Source organism: Lactuca saligna, chromosome 2, assembly GCF_052625555.1.
Source record: "Lactuca saligna cultivar CGN05327 chromosome 2, ASM5262555v1, whole genome shotgun sequence".
NCBI classification, from domain to species: domain Eukaryota; kingdom Viridiplantae; phylum Streptophyta; class Magnoliopsida; order Asterales; family Asteraceae; genus Lactuca; species Lactuca saligna.
The window spans coordinates 15,871,910-15,890,780 of NC_136418.1; the positions used below are offsets into that span (position 1 = coordinate 15,871,910).

General features: G+C 33.8%; 1 protein-coding gene across 1 annotated transcript; it reads right to left on the reverse strand.

Annotated features, from left to right (window-relative positions):
* Window positions 1–16,533: 16,533 nt before the first annotated feature.
* On the reverse strand, window positions 16,534–17,874 carry LOC145028781 (F-box protein CPR1-like). Its single transcript, XM_078977517.1, has one exon. It carries the CDS (start codon window positions 17,848–17,850, stop codon window positions 16,687–16,689), a length of 1,164 nt encoding a protein of 387 aa, XP_078833643.1. The 5' UTR covers window positions 17,851–17,874; the 3' UTR covers window positions 16,534–16,686.
* Window positions 17,875–18,871: the final 997 nt, after the last annotated feature.

An 18,871-nucleotide genomic window follows, 5' to 3' on the forward strand; every position in this document is an offset into this window, starting at 1 on the left:
GCACGATACGCAAGGCAAACCCCATCTTATCGTTGAAGTTATTGGTGTATTCATCAACTTACATACTGCTTTTCGTTAGTGTCAGAAACTTGTTCTCCAATTCTAATAGATTTTGAGCCGAGCAGAACTTGCGCTTGAACTGCACCAAGAACTCTTCCCATGACAATTGCAGTGGCTCATTAGGGCTTTAAGTCTTCCCTAGAGTGTTCCACCAATGAACGGCTCCACCTCGGAATTGACGCACGGCATAGATAGTTTGCAACTTACCTCTGCAGCCACACGTCATGAAGGCTAGCTCCATTTCGGAGATCCAATCCATAACCCCAATCGGATCCTCCTTTCCATTAAAGGTCGATGGTTTGCAGGTCAAAAAGTCCTTGTACTTGCATCCCATTCCATCATTCCTTCCATCACGGTTTTCTTGCCTAACAATCGGTGGGTTGGCTGGACCAACAGACCCACTAAAGTTTCCACCTTCCGAGTGCCCTTCATTTAATTCAGGCTCTTCCACACGAATCGACATTTCTTCACGGTTTTGTTGAAGCAACCGTCTAGTTTCATCCATCTGACGATCCAACATCGTCTGAATCATCGATTGCACACCGGCCATTGTTATTGGCTCAGGTGCTGCTGCTATGACAGGTCTTTGTTCAATCACTGGAGGTTGATTCCTGTTCTCATCAGCATTTCCAACTCCACTTCTTATTCTCACCGTTTTTGATCTACACACCGAATAAGGTGAAATTAGATCCTTATTCACGATAGATATTCAAATCATCCTTATCACTCCAAAACGTTTACATGCTAGTTCTAATATCGTAGACGTACGTTTAGAATCCTACACACATAAAGTTTCTAGATCCGATCGGCAACAGACCATAGATCCGAACAAATAATATCATATATGGCAACATATAACTTTTAGCACATAAAGCATTTTAGGCAACTTTCCTAAAATAAACTAGTGCTCATGTCTAAAACATAACAGACACACATCTCAAAATTCCACTTAGCATTCTAAGTTTAAGTCTAGAAATCCTACAAATTCCTAGTTTGCTTAAACTAATGCTCTGATACCAACTGTGACATCCCCAAAATCTCGGCCAGAAAAGAAAGATTTTCATTTATGCTTTTAAATATTTTCAGAGTAAATCCTTTTGATATGAAAGAGTTGCGGAATTTGTTCCCAAAAACAAAACATGATAGAACAATGTTTACCAAAGCATTTCATAAAAGAAATGTATTTTTCACTATATAATCAAAACTCGGGGTGTCATGTTCCGATATAGACCAATAAGCATAAACGATGACATTACAAGTCATTCAACAAATATTTACATATACAGACTTGTAAACAAAACAACCTGATGGTTCATCCATCTTACGCCCTTGCGCCACTTCCTGTAATACAAATAAAACTGAGTGGTTCAGGCTTGGGAGCCTGGTGAGCATATAGGGTTTTCAACCCACAATAAATAATTAAATTAATTATTATCAACCAACAATAACCCAGTTACCCATTCCCGTTATTCTCACTTTATGTCCCTGAAATAACTAACACAAGGGACCTAATCTAAGAATATTTTCATCGGGGTGACAACACACGCTGCGGGGTTTCCTCAGCAATATAAGTCAAATAAGGCAACCATGAGGGGGATGGAATACAGCGAATGAATACCCAAGTTCATTAACACCTACAGGTTATGAGCCTGATAGCGTTCCACTGGACTGTCTAGAAAAGTTCGTGGTCGTCATCTAAATTCCGCTAAATGACTAGATCAAAACAACAACGAGGCCGCTCATCTATTTATTACACACCAACTATCTACCCATGTTCTACCCAACATATTAGTAGATAAAAAAAAATACATTTTATACATATTTTCAAAACCTGTATAGCATGCTTGATCAATACATTTTCCATATAACAGATGAGGCACACACACATAACACGTATTTCATTGAGAAATAATCATATGTGTAAGATAGAAGAAAGTGAATATACATTCACACACATAACAACAAAATATACAGATAACACGTATCTCGTATAAAATACTTCATAGTTATATGTTAGGAGAAAGTAACAACGCCTTCGCACGTATAAACGACGATAAACTTAATACACTCAAACCATACTTGTATTATTATTGCGTTTATGAAAGGTAGTATACACTCACTTGATTAGAAGATGATCGGACAGCACTACGGCTTGCAGAAGTCGTAATCCTCAGCAGATCTGGAAGATCTCTACGAAAATCGAACTTCTCGCGGGCAGAGCTTCGTCTCGGAAACCGCACTTCTCGGGATCTTCGGGATCTCGGGACTCACTTCGGGACTCGGGAATATTACTGGGACTTCGGGGTACAAACGGCACGCAAAACGAGGCAAAAGACTAGAGAGAAGGATGGAATTTGTAAAGGAACTAAGGCTGCTTCGGATCTCCTTTTATAGGTGCTGAACCCTCGCACGTACGCGGGGTGTACGAGGCTACGCGGGGCGTACGCCTCGGTGGTCGTCAGCGCTTACGTCATTGGTCCATCTACGTCATTGCATACGACTCACTACTCTGTAGAACTCGAGTGCCCTACGTTGTACGCGGGGCGTACAACAGTACGCGGTGCGTACTTCGGACGGACCAGCTGATCTCTCTTCGGATAATATCGGATGTTAAATTAAAATAAATATTAAATATTTATTAAACTTCAAAAATTCATATCTCCTTCATACGAACTCCGTTTTCGACGTTCTTTATATCCACGCGAAGGTGAGACTATGCTCTACAACTTTCGTTTAGACTCTGTCGGCTAATTTTGAATTTATTTTTATTATTTATTTTTAATAGGCCGGGACAGAAAATTTAGTTATAAATTCATAACTTCTTCGTTTGACGTCCGTTCTCGCCTAACTTTTTATCGCTTTGATACTAACAATGAGATCTTCGATTCTCGTTTAGATCACTAAGGCTAAATATCGCCCTAACGTAAATTTCACTTTTTACGTCATAATTAAGCAAACCACATAATTAAGCAATTAAGCACAAAACACATAATACTCAAATAATACAATCTTATTATTTCAAAATGGGTTACAAAGGTTAACCTAGACCATTACATTGCTAAAAATGGAAAGCCTGGAAACACAGGCGTTACAATTCTCTCCACCTTAGAATGGTTCTGTGCCCGGAATCACATATCAACAAACAAATGCGGATAGCGACTCCTCATGTCACTCTCCATCTCCCAGGTGAGATTCGGCCCATTCGTGTGTTTCCATCGGACAAGCACTAACTCGACCATCTTGCGTCGCAACTTCTTAGTCTTTCGGTCAACAATTGCCTCTGGTTCTTCAATCAACCTTTTGTTCTCATCGATTCTCAATTCGGAAATTGGAATTATATCGGGAACTTCTCTCGTGAACTTTCTCAAATAACACACATGAAAAGTGTTGTGAATTCCATTCAGTTCTTCTGGTAGTTCGAGCTTGTAAGCTTGGTTCCCAGTCCTCTGAAGAACTTTAAACGGTCCAATAAACCTTAGACACAACTTTCTCGTTTTACGAAATCATATAAGTCCCTTCCACGGCGAGACTTTAAGCAAAACCGAATCCCCAACTTCAAAAGTCATTAGTCTTCGCTTTTTGTCAGCGTAGCTCTTTTGACGATCCTGAGCCGCTAACATTCTTTCCCTAATTATTTTCAACTTTTCAGCAGTTTGATGAACCATATCTGGTCCCATAAACTGCTTTTCCCCAGCCTCAAGCCAACAAGACGGCGTACGCCTCGGTGGTCGTCAGCGCTTACGTCATCGGTCCATCTACGTCATTGCATATGACTCACTACTCCGTAGAACTCGAGTGCCCTATGCTCTACGCGGGGCGTACAGCAGTACGCGGTGCGTACTTCGGACGGACCAGCTGATCTCTCTTCGGATAATATCGGATGTTAAATTAAAATAAATATTAAATATTTATTAAACTTCAAAATTCATACCTCCTTCATACGAACTCCGTTTTCGACGTTCTTTATATCCACGCGAAGGTGAGACTACGCTCTACAACTTTTGTTTAGACTCCATCGGCTAATTTTGAATTTATTTTTATTATTTATTTTTAATAGGCCGGGATAGAAAATTTCGTTATAAATTCATAACTTCTTCGTTTGACGTCCGTTCTCGCCTAACTTTTTATCGCTTTGATACTAACAACGAGATCTTCGATTCTCGTTTAGATCACTAAGGCTAAATATCGCTCTAACGTAAATTTCACTTTTTACGTCACTCAGCGTTGCCGGTTCTGTCGCGAAACTTTCGACAGGTCATAACTTCCTCGTTATAACTCGGATTTCGGCATTCTTTATATCTTCGGAAACCTTGTTTCAACTACTACAACATTATCTAAAGATATCAAGTTTATTATACACTTAAATTTTGACACTTATTTTTATTCTTAATTAATCAAACCACATAATTAAGTAATTAAGCACAAAACACATAATACTCAAATAATACAATCTTATTATTTCAAAACGGGTTACAAAGGTTAACCTAGACCATTACATTGCTAAAAATGGCAAGCCTGGAAACACAGGCGTTACACATTGCAGCAACCATTTGCTTATGTCTAATACTCTTTAGACAATCCACACACTAACTCACGACAGTCTTCATTCATACCTACTTCCAACAAATGAACGACCGTGGTCCGTTCAAATAATTTTATAGTTCTGAACCAATTTAATTATTCAGGAAGTCAAAACATGCAAAGTGAAACACAAGAATAATACTAATCTCATATGTCCTCAAACCTGTGACTATAAATAAAACACCTTTTATTTATCACCATATCGATTATTCATTATTTTTCATTTCGGATAATCAACTTCTTACTTGAATTACTACTATACTTGTCCCATGCTCTTAGCATGCACACAATGTTTACCTATGGTTCTTACTTTGTGAAATAGATCAAATGAACACATTTCCAATCATACTCATGTCACAACTCTTAATCCTTTCCACAAGTGATAGAATATCAAATTCTTGCCACTTATAGAATATGTTAGATTCTAACATTTGATGCAATGATCCTTTCGTAATGTCACTGCACTAAAGTCACAATGACTATTGCCAATGAAATTACAAAGTCCTCTATCGGGGATTGTTACAAGACAATTCCATAGATGTGATGTCTCTCACTCAAAGTACATTTCTTTGAACATCCATTTGCATAAATTTTCTAATCTGTACATAGATTCTCAATATCTAACTGCCAATATGGAAACCTTTCCATACTTACCATATGACAACATATTCTCAATAGAATATTATCCATTCATAATAATGTTGGTATACTCCATCCAATACTATACTTCCAACTACTCACAAGCGACCAATCCTCGGCGAACTTTGGATTGTCCTTTGATAGTTGTTTAATTATCTTAGTCAAAATCGATTCTTGTCCTTTTTCCCTCTAAATGCGCTAGATATTTGGAAAAAATTTAGAATGGTCAAATATTATAGCATTTGCAATCAATCCTATACCCGAATCGTATGGGACATGATGCATAACGTCTTACATAAAGATTTGATACTTTATCAATCTTCTGCCATAATATTTTATGTGCTACGTTCTCAAATTTCGAACTATGAAGAGGAATGACGTAATCATAATTGAAATTTGTGAACACACTATGTTTCCTTGACTAAATTATTAACATTCCACAACCTAAGCCTTTAGATTTGAAATGAAGCATAATATTATCTCCCTTAATTATAGCAAAACAACTTTACAACTCTTGCAACTTTGCAAAGTATAACTATTGTTTTATATAATTAATATTGCTAACTTGCAATACTTTCCATAATAATCATACAATCACAACATTTATGCTCCCACTATCATGATTATTATTATAAAACATAACACTTATGCTCCCAGTAGCTTTGACATGTATTCAGAAACCAGCTAAACTTCCAGAAAAACAATACTTGTTGAATTTCTTAAGTTCATGTTTCTAATACAATTTTTCAATTGCTATCTTCTTAAAATCTCTCTTAGTGAAAACATTTCCTCACAGTCATTTTCATGAAGGAGGGAATCTTATGACACTTAGATTTAATGGTGTATGTGTGTGTTCCTATCCATGTGAATTTGTCAAAACCAAGGTTTGCGACAAATCCAAACTCATATGGACCAAACTTTCTTAATCTTGATTTCACGGCTGCCAACCATGTCTTCCAAGTAGTTAAGCATCTCACCCTTTCTTATCAATGTACTTTTCATTGATCAAGGCCCTTGCCTTTTATGCATTCAAATGAGAACTCGCAGGGCTCACATGCATAATTAACTCAATTGGAATGGCACAGAAACAAAATAACGTCAACACGATAGGCTATAAACCTCAACTCGTGTGCTAGTGATGATCAATAAGATCTATTTTGATTTGTTCTTGAAACCTTTCAAGACCATTAAGACTCCCACTGACTCTTCGGCATACAAATATTCAAGAGTTAGTGTAGTTTTTATCAAAACACTTCACAATTAGGTCCTAGTTGGTCTTTGTCTTATCCAAGACATCACAACTTTCCTCATTTGATGAATGTTATAAACCTTCTTAAGACTTGTCACTCAATGTCACAAACTTAACCTTAAGACTTGTTTTGGAACGAAGTGTGATTGACTTCTTGATTTAACCATTTCTTCAATTCTTGATTATTCTTCTTAGACATAGAATTGTACTAAGACTTACTTAGAGGATCAATTGTAATATGGTTCTTAATCATTAAGTCTTATCATAAAACATAATAAAAGGTACTCTACCTTCTTCTTAGAATAGAGAAACTTTTATCTCTCTGCCTACTTGATTCTTCTTATTCGTTCTGCTTATTGATTTAAACTTTTACAATCAATTCAGAATTACACTTAATCTGATAAGTGTAATAAAAATTTGCTAAACTTTTTGTAAACCATGAAGAATATCTTTGATACTCTTGTGGTGGACTTGATCAACACATAACCTTGTGTACTCGATCTCCTAGTCCTTCACTTGACACTTTGTCAACGAACTGGTCTAATTTCCAAACATGAACCTTCTCATTCATCATGCAATACTTGTTGTATGATTCCAAGTCTCTATCCAATTGAAACTTGGTTGATGAGAAACTTTCCCTATTTGGTAAATTCTCGACATTTCCACAAACAACATAATTAAGAATCACATCCATTTGTTGTAAATATACGAACATCAATTTTTTTATAATTGCAAGGAAATAAATAAACATGTCAAAAAAAATTATTTTATTTATAAAAGAAGCGGAAAACATTTGTCCTTACAATGCAAAATCAACTGAAAAACTATGTAGTAAATATTCCTAACAACTTTATCTAAGCTCAAAATCTAATCTTCGAATCCATGTCTTCGTGATTAGATTCATCTTGCTATTTCATCAAGCTTCCTCTCTTTTCATCGATCCTGCAAAAACATTCAAATGTAATCTTATCACATTATATATTAAGAATCAGCGAATAGGAACTTAATCGAGTTAGATAGTGGATTTTACCTGAAGTACAGCCATACTCTTTGACTCTCCCATCTTCTGGACTCTTCAGGCTCTTTGGGCAGACTTGTATCCAACACCCTTTCTCTTGGCAGCAAACACAGGTCGGTTCTCCTAGAACGTCCTCGGAAGCATGGTTGGTTGACTCTCCCAACAAATATGCTCTATTGCTTTGCCAAATCATTTCTGATTCAGCAGCAATGAGCATGTAAGTTAGGTCAATGAGGCTTTCGTCATGATCCATCATATAATACTTTCTTTTGAACTCATTATATGATTCGGTAAGTGACTGCAGAACCCAGTTCACAGCCAACTTATCCGGGAATGACACACCCAACATTCTCAACCTATCAACGTGTGATTTCATTCCTAGAATGTGGACACACACGGTTTCACCATCTTCATGTTTCATTCCCAATAGGGCTTTAAAGACATTGAACCTTTCAATTCTTTGATCTTGTGGGTTAGGGAGAACAACGAGAAGAGGAGGAGGAAGTGAAGCATGATTTCTTGTTCCTCGATCGAATCGTGGAATATCATCTTCATGTGGAATGCTTGTTCCACGGGACTTGGGAAGACCATAGTTGTCGAACTTTGACATCTACAAAACGGGGGAAAACATAAATCAAGTTAGTTGATAGATTGAGTCCTTAGTAAATCACCCAAATGAGATACTAAGGCTAGGACCCAACACAATACACTACAACCTAGAAAAGGGATGTCGTAATCTAGTTGCAGAATATTTGAAGGTAAGTGAATGACGATTCACTAATTTCCACCATGAAAAACGAAAAAGAAATTTAAGTTTTAAATCTATGAAAACTCCTAGATCATTGAGATTCATTGAACATTTAATTGGCATGTTTAAATCTCGATATGCCCCTCTAGTTTGTGACTGGGATGCTGAGGATCACAAAGCGGGTGTGAATAACCATGCAAACTTACATGGTGCCATCACATGTTATGGTCACCTATTCGATGTGCCGGTAAACCACATACACTCCACCGAACTATGACAAACATTGAGCCACCCTTTGCTACCTTTGCTTAGAACCATTTAGTGTGCCAGTAAACCATTTAGTGTGCCGGTAACAATATCCCAGATTCAAAAATACTAATACAAACTAGGATAAGGTTGTATGTAGTATAGAGATTGTTAAACTGATTGGTAGTGTTTATTTATAGAAACACTTAATACTTCGATTCACGAAAGTATGTTACTTTTTACTTTTTTATTATAAGTATATTAACATGAATACTTGTTTCAGTTTTCAAGTATTGAGTCTCACACAAAGCATATCGGCAACATTATTAACTGTGTTTTTGCAAAAAGTATTTCATTAAACATTCTACATTTTATAAATTTATCATTTATAAAACTCACCGACTAAAAACATGTGGAACTCACCAACAAATTTTGTTGATATATTTTAAAATGTGTATTCTCAGTTAACTAAGATGTTGGAGGTAGGACATCGGTTCTGAGGAAATTATAGTTCTTTTCTTTTAAAATAAAGTTAACTTGTCTAATTTATCGCTGTGTTTTTTAATTACAACGATGTAATTCTAAAACTTAAAATTTTGTCATATATTGATTTAAATATGTTATGTGCTCAATATATGTAGTTGACTGTGATCCAATTGTAAGCGTCGTAATCTCGTTGTTTTCCGCCATCGGTCGGGCTATGAAAAAAGACATGCTATTTTAAGTCACAATGTTATCATTCGATTGGATTTCCTACCACGTTTAAATTCAAAAAGTCAATGAAAGAAGATCCAAATTCCAGTGTTGAAGTTGGAACTACAAACTCTTATAATGCTATTTCTAAAGATCAATACAATCAACTTCTTCAAATTTTGTCTCAACATGATACATCATCCCCATTTCAAGCTAATTCATCCATTCTTGAAGGTTCTATGAAGAATGATGGAAATAGTTTTTCTTTTTCTCATTTTGTTTCCAATGTTTACAAATCTATTGCATCCCTTACACCACAACTTTTATTCATTATATACACAGATTCTACTAACCATATGTGTTCTAATCCAAATGTTTCTAGTTTTTAAATAAATTTACCCAACTACATTCCATTGGTTTTCATAATGATCATTCTCTCTTTTGGTGAAATTCAAATCCGTTCATTTATAATCATGAAAAATGTTTTGTATGTTCCATCATTTCAATACAATCTTGTATCTATATGCAAAATTACTTATTCGTTACAAAAGTTTCTCATTTCACTAGTACAAAAAGGACGTATGGCAATAGTTTTTTTTAACAAAAGGGTTGCCACAGATTTGGTGATTTATATACCTAAAGGTCATTAATCAAATTCCAGTAATGTTGTAATCATGTGTTAACTAAAAGTCATCACAAAATGTCTTCAATTGTGTCTGTTTTCTGTTTGATATCTAGTTTTATGTTGTAATGGTTATTAACCTAGACGTAAAAACATATAAGTCACATGAATATAAATTATATGTGACTAAAACACAATCACGATTTATGTTATTGATAAAACATGTACCTGTAAATATTTTTTAGTGACTGATTAAAAAAAACATGTAAATAAATGTATTTTATAATCATGTTTCTTTTGTCTTTAATAAAATTTCAACATTTTGGTCCTCCTTTCTAATTTTCTCTTCTTTAATCCTAAAATTTCAACAATTTCGTTTCCCTCCTTAAAAATAAAGGATTTGGGTCTTATAAGATTATGACATGGCTGAGTCACCAAGTGTCTCTACTCCACTAACCTCTAATGTTAAAGTTTTCATGTCATGTATAATCCATTACCTGACCCCTCCATTTACAGACAACTAAATGCAAGCTGGATTTTTTACTTAACACTAGACCTGATCTGGATTTTTCAGTACAATATCTAAGCCAGTTGAAACAAACATATTCTCAATCTCATTATTCAGTTGTCATTCAAGTCTTAAAATACCTTAAAAGTATACTTTCACAAGATTTACACTTTAATGATAAAGATGATTTCAAGTTGGAGGGTTTTTGTGATATATTCTTTTTTGGGGGATCATCGTTATCGTGGAAATCCAGGAAACATGTGGCCATTTCTCTTTCAATTGCCGAGGCAGAATATAGATCACTAAGAAGAGTCACGACAAAACTTTCATGGTTAAGTCCATTAGTTGATGACTTGGTTGTTTCCAATATTACCCATATCCCTCTTAAATGTTATAACATGGCTGCTATCTAAATTGCAACTAACCGTGTCTTTCATGAAAGGACTAAGAATATAGAGATTGACTATCATTTTGTTTGGGAGACGATTCAAGAAGGATTAGTTCAATTATCACACACGTGGAGACTAATGATCAATTAGAAAACAGTCTAACAAAACATCTTCATCGTACTAAACATTCGGAAGCAATAAACAAGCTTGGTTTACAAAATAGTCACCAGCTTGAGGGGGTTGTTACCATACTTAACATATGTTAGAAGTATGGTCAAATACTAAAGTGATCGTTAAGTAGTTGCTAATTACTGATTATAAAATTATGTTATGAGTTAGCTAGTAGAAAGGCCTTTTTAGTAATTTGTACTAATTATTTAGTTAGATAGTTGATAAATGTATATATATTCTAGCTTACAATTTATGATTAAGCAATCAATAAATGGGGAATTTCATTTTCTCTTAATCATTTCACTCATCCTCACATTAACATAGGTAAAGCCGTTGAACCACCAAATGGATCTGATTTTCAAAAGAGTAAATTACACGAATAGTCTCTATGTATTGGGGTAATTTGTGCACTTGGTCCCTAAATTAGTTTTTTAACTCGGAAGGTCGCTACTGTTTGTTTTTGTTACGCACTTGGTCTCTACTGTTTGTTTTTGTTACACGCTTGGTCCCTATCTTACCTAAAAAAGACTATTATTTAAATAGAAAAAATGGTATGGTAGGTAAGGTAAAGTGAAGGGATGAGTTTGAGGGTGTGTTTATTTAATATAAATTAAAAAAATCAAGGCTAAAATAGTCTTTTTAGGTAAGATAGGGACCAAACATGTAACAAAAACAAACAATAGGGACCTTCTGAGTTAAAAAAAGAAGTTAGGGACCAAATACGCAAATTACACTAAACTATAGGGACCATTCGTGTAATTTACTCTTTTCAAAATGTTATTCGAAAGCATTTGATATTAGCAATGTTTAAGATATAATGATCATTGTTTAAAAAATATAGACTACTCATTAAAATCAATTATACATAATGTTTTGTCATCAATTTTTGAATATTTTATAATTGTTTTAGTGGTTTATTTTCACTTTTAATAACTATAATTTTTTAATTTTTATGATTTATCAAATATTCAAAATGCATAATTTGCAAATCGATCTAAATATGTCAATCCCGTTTCCAGTCAAGAATTCAATAGGTTTTTCTAGTAAACACAGTCCATTTAATCCATTCCTAAATTGACAAAACCTCGCTCAATAGATTTTTTTTGGAAACGGCAATATATATTAGAAATATGGTACCCTCACCTAGCAAGGAACTGGATGAGGGACCGAAAACAGAGTACACAACAGACTAGAAATTACAAACCAGCAAAAAGAAAGACACTCCACTCCTCCCAATTACAAATATCATGCCTACTTCTATGCTTCAACCAGTAGTACACCATAAACTTTATTACGTTAGTCACTTGTATCGGTGAGATGCCCTCCATTTGAAATAGATGTTTATTCCTAATTCTCCATAAGTTCCAAAGCAAACCATAACAGATGGCAACGAACCTTTCTCTTATTCTTTTGATATTGCTCCAGGTGGCAGCTAGCTGAAGAAGATCTTGGACATTTTTATAGGATTCTGCACAGTTGATACACCACACAAGCTCAAAATGTTGTTCCTTATCACTGTTGCAAATGGACATTCCATCAGGGCATGCCCTATAGATTCAGGTATACCAATGCACAAACATCATAAATTGGAGTTTACCATAATACCCCTCTTCTCTAAGGACACCGCAATTGGTATTCTATCTTGAGCAGCCCTCCAAACAAAGCATAACACCTTGATTGGAACCACCTTACACCATATAATAGCAGGAGTGCCAGGGAAGTTGACGTGTGTAGCATCCACGATCTATCTAAGGGAGCAAACAACGTACCTGCCATCAACGGATAGTTTAGAACTCTAATGATCAGAACTCGTCCCAAGTCGAATATTAGATATATCCCTAGATAAAGCAGAAACTTCAGACTCTAAACCAAATCCAATTGGTCTAGATTTCTAACGCCATACATGGCTCAAGTCAACGATTCTATCAGATACCCTACATATTTTCTTTGCTTCCAGTTCAAATAAAGATGGGTATTTAGCCTTCAGGTTCCTCGACCCCAACCATGTGTCGTACCAGAAGAGGGTTTGTTCACCCGACTTAATCACTACATCGAATATGTCATGAACATCCATACCATACTCAATTAAATCCCTCTTGATACTGCAAATATTATTCCAAACACCACTTGACGATTGTTTAGAAAGATATTCGAAGGGCTTATTAGATAAGTTATGAATCCCTAAGACGACATGAGCCCAAAGGGTTTGACTGTCGTTCTTTAATCACCACCACCATTTTACAAGTAACCCGATGTTTAGGGCTCTTATGGAACCCACACCCAGACCCCCATTGTTTTTGGCTGCCAACACCTCGCTCAATAGATCTGTTAAAGTTCTTTTAATAGGTCAGTTCAACCTGGGTTTAAACACCATTACAAGTTGCATTGATGATGTGTCATTCACATGACCAATGTTGTTCCTAGCTATCTTGGACCAATGACATGAGAACATATTCCAAGATTTTTCATTACACAAAAATTAACCACGTTCACTTTTATCTAATTATTATGAAACTTTGCTCCGTTCTACAAATTTGTATGTAATTTAAGTAAATATTATCCCCCTTGGATTAAATAAGTATGGCACATATGAATATATAATTAATCACGCCGACACACTAACTTCTAATTTTGTGGTTAATGAACATACTATATATTAGACTATAGCCATACAAAAAATTCGCATCAGAGTTGACTATTGAGAAGTATAGGGAATGGCACCACAAAACAAATTTAATACCGTATATCTTATATCAACAAGCAAGTAAATTAATTATAGATTCCATATATATATTAGACTATGAAGAACAACAAAATATACAACAAAAAGCACAAAGTTACCGGTTTTAACTCCCTCATACAATATCCTGTCATTTTTATTTTGCAAAATGGAGCAAAAGAATAGTTCCAATACAAAGTTAAAGAAATATATCTATCATTACACCAATACAAAAATGATCAACGGACACACCATAACAGTATGGCTATATACGTATAGTGAGATTTTGTATTTTCATTGAAAGTGTGACCAAAGATGATATCATTATATTAGTCTTATGGTTACTTTAAAACTTAGTGTATATATGATATTAGAAAATATGGTTGTATCATAAAAGTGTGATTATTGGTTTGTGAATTTTGTTGATATATCAATTATTTTTATCTAATATAGTAGTGTTAAACCATTAGTAGACACACTTCCTTAGTAATTGTAGTGCATGTTTAAATGTGGTTATTTTCTAACAAATTGTCACATAATTCAATGATTATTAAGACTATTGAGTATCCTTTACAGACATACAATTACGGTAGACATGATCATGCTCACTGAATGACCACTTGTAATTAATTTCACAAGTGGCGATTTGCTAATAATTAGTGGCAAAAACAATCTTTTATTATGACTATTGCCTAACGTATAGAGACACAAAGTTACTTGAAACATGATCATAAGTATTATAAAGACATATTTTATTAAAATTATGAATTTAATATTAGCTTACATCTATAGTTGTATTACTTATATCATGACTGATGCTATTATTCAAATATAAAAATTCATAACTATGACTATTTTATATCATTTTCGATATAAAAAATCGATTAAAAAATAATCTTAATTGATTAATAGACACAATAGTGTTTATATTTGTGACTAATATTCAATTTATTACCATAAGATTTGGTTATTAGAAAACCTATTTTATCATTTAAACACACAAACATTGTTGAATGTAACTATTGTTTGTACTACAATCAAAGACATTTAATTAAATCGTAGTCATTAGTGTCCTGTCAACACACGCAATTTAGATGAACATGACTATTGTCTTCCATATTATCTCATTATTTGTATATTAACATGTCGTTTTTTTAATTATTTTCTAACACACACATATTATCTAAACGTGACAATACATGATTTATTAGTTACGTGATTATTGAATATAGTGAAATGTGGTATTTATTTGAAACATTATTTTTTTCGACGTTGCTATTGTTTAAGTTATCGTGACAAAAACTTGAGGAAAATATGATCTTAAAACACTTGTAGACATATATTTAATTTTGATCATGCCTATTGTTAACTGTTTACCCACATGTCAAAAATATGTAACATGATCATTGTATAATTTTAGTGACATTTAAAAACTTTAAAACGTGGCCAAATTTCTATTATAGATACATGAAAATTTTGTAGTGTGATTCCTGTTTAACGTTTAGTGACATTAATTCAATTTTTATTGTTACTTTTATTATATTTTAAAAACATCAAAACAATAGAAATGTAAGTAAAATCGATAATATGAAACGATAAAAAGAGATCGATACTATTAATAATTAAAATAAAAATATATACACAAGATCCCTAATTAAAATAGTAAAAACAAAAAAATAAAAGTAAATAAACTTATACTAATAACAAGTCTAAGAATATGGTAAAGAAAGCAAAAATATCGTAAACCAAAGAATAGATATAACTATGCTTTAATCTTGTTGATACTGTTTCTTGTCTTCTTGAAAAGGTTATCACTCGATATAAAAGTTGGTTTACACTTCTTTGAGTTTTGAAGTTCATTGTCTTATGGTGATTTCATATTTGGTACATATACCAACAAAATTGAGTAAATAAAAAACTTAGTATAGTAGCTTATGAAGAAAAAGCTTGTAATGCACAAACAAGTTAACATAATAAATAAACCTTTGAATGAAGTTTCACAAGGCATTTTGGCTGCGTTACAAAAGTTTTATATGCCTTATCAACTTCATGGGGTATAAATGAATATTTTTCACCATTTCATCAATGGGCACTTTATACCAGTCATCTTGCAGAGGAACTCTATAAATGAATTGTCTTGCTGATAATAAGTGAATGACACTAAGAGAAACAATGTTCCTTTTATCCGTATGTGATATACTACACTAGAGTGGCTACAACGATTTGGGATATTAGCATCAGAAAAAGAAAGACAAAAATGTATATTTAGCATGTCAAAAAAATTGACCTACGGAAGTGGATTTTTTTGGTGAAAGTGTGGATCTTTCAAGAATTTTAGTGGAAGTCTTAGATTCAACAACTTTTTTGGTGGTTTTTGCAATTGCCTAAAAACAGATTTAAGTCGTATATATGGAAAATTAGGATTAAGTAAAAAAGATAAATTAAAAGCAATGAAAATTGTTAAGTAAATAGGTACTGATGTTACGGATGTCAGGGAAGGCAATGATTATCGGGAATTGCAGTCCTGTCAATTCAAATACCCTAACAAATATAAGGAAAAGGGAGAATTTATATGAGAAATGCAATTTACAGAAACATTGTCAACTGTTGTAGTTTTTTTTTGATGACTAAAATTTACAAGTGTTCGAGGCAAATTTGGAAAGGCTATGTACAATCACTTATCCATCGAAATTTAAAACTATATATGGTTAAAATTTAAATGAACTAAAACTCTCATTTAAAAATTTCAACAAACACCTATGGCGACTAGTTGAAAAAGAAAAATCTAATTTACATTTAAGCATTCACTTAAACAAGGTCACAAGCCTCTCATTAGGCCAACATGTCGAGGTTTAGTAACCATATATATAATAAAACTAACACCAAGAAATTACTGAATAATGTTCATAAAAATGTGAGGTTTAGCAGCAATAATGTTACAATCATCGAAACAGAAAGTTAAAGGGCATCAAATTACATGCGATCCATCTAATATTTAAAAAACTTCAACTAATTTACGGATATTATCCTTGAAAGTCGTGTGTCAATAGCTACTGCAATCAGAGCTACCGAGCAAAACTAGCGTTTCAATGTAGGAATTCACGATAAATGCAGATCCACTAATCAGATGATTGCTTAGTTCAGAGTTAGGCTCATACACAACAAGCTCTTCAGTCGACTCAAAGATATAATCTTGGACTCCCATAATAGGTCCCCCCCTCTTCGTAAAACCCAACACCGTCATCAAGTCACCTGGTGCATTGATACTGAATAGCTTTGTAAACGATCTTTCTACACCCTGCTCCACCATCCATACAGTACAACCAAGTTGCTCCTCCTTGTATATTTCATATCCGTCTTTATTGTATTCAAGCAAGACAAGAGACTCCCGTAACATAGAAACAGAAAACAGTGAGAGAGGGAGAATAGCTATCTTGTCCGGGAGGTCTATTACATCAAAGTTCTCATTAGTTATATCGAATGACACGATCAGATTACGAGTTTTTAACACACTATCGACAGTTGCACAATCTACAGCACACCAATAGATATACCTACCAACAACTAGTTGGCGCCCTATAATATGTATTGATATGCTGGGGAGATTTCCAGATAGACTTGTAAATTTCCCCGAACTTTTCTTATAAACCTTAACTTCCCAAAAGTTGCCAATTTCGCTTTTCAGTTCATTCCCCCAACCCCAACGCAATTGAGTGATCTGGATGATCTTGGTATCAATAGTGACAGGACAAACTCCAAAACCAAGAACGATCATATGATTCTTGTATAACATATCAGGCAGAGGAATAGCTATTGATTTTCTAATGGAAGGATTCAAAAGAACAGCCATCCTCTTTCTATTATTATAGCTGGAACCAGGAAGCTGATAACCTTGGAAACACAACAAGCCATAGGAACTACCAACTATGTATAGATGTCTAATGGACAGGGGAAGAAAAGGAACAAACCTATGTTGGGGGAAAGAGTCATCATCGACAAAAGAAACATATTTAGGCACTTGTTCATTTGTGTACGATACAAACAGATGTTGTGGCTGAGTGTGGCTGACCTTGTGAGCAGCAATAAACTCTGAGCTGTCGATCAAAGACTTCCATGCTTTCGAGATGGATCTGAACTGAATCAATGATTTGATAGGAAACCTTTTCAGGATTGCCTCTTGGATATGGAAAGGCAATTCGTCAAACATTTTGATTTTGGGTGTCGTTGGTACTTGAATTTTAACGGTTTATATAAGTGAGGATTTTAAACCTCTACCATACTAAAAGCACATGGACAGGAATAATTGAATTTCGTTGACAATGAATTAAGATATACTTAAATACAGTTGGTAATTGAATAATTGTACTTATCAAAAACATTATGTGTTTCAATAGCTGTAGCTAATATTATTGCAGGTGGATTGGATGAATTGGCTCAAATGCTCAATAATTCAAATTCAAATAATAACATACAACTAATTTATTAATTTTATATTTTTATCATTTATGTTTTAAATGTTAACTAATTTAATTAATTATTATTTAATATGCTTTTATATTTTGTAATTACTAAAGTATATAAATCTAGGAATATGATTAGAAGTTAATGTATATATTTGCCACAACAAAATGTTGAATGTTAAGTCTTGTTGGAAACTAAATGTATAACTCTTGGAATATCATAGTACATATGTGTAAACCTAGGAATATGATAGTAGATATGTATAACCTGTTTTAGTAAAACAAAATATTTTAAATCTTAAAAAAAGAAAAGACGAGAAAATTATATTCTTCTTATTTATTAATGTAATTAAGAACATTATATAACTATTTTTTAATTAATATAAAAAGTAATGTTAGTATATTTTGTTAATTTTAGTTTATCAATATGGAAATATGACTTCCAAAATTGACAAGTTCTACTTGGTTCAATGATTATTTTGTCTTTTAGCAACCCAGGTCTAAAATGCTGTTTCAAGTATAAAAGGTGTACCATAGTCTAAAATGGGTGTTTTGAGGTCTAAAAATGGTGTGTTCTTGAAATGCAAATACTCTATTTTTGAAGGACCAAATTTAGCCAAATTGGTCAAACCATTTCCCCCTCTAAGAGTGAGAGTTTTGAAGACTTTTTATACTTATTTGTTCTTATGTGACATGTTCTAGGTCTTTTGCTTTTTATCACCAAATCATTCTAACTAATTGTAATCTATTTGATCAAGCTCTGTAAAA

Excerpts from the sequence above, each read along its gene's own strand:
- LOC145028781 (XM_078977517.1), bottom strand. The coding sequence starts at position 17,850 with ATGTTTGACGAATTGCCTTTCCATATCCAAGAGGCAATCCTGAAAAGG.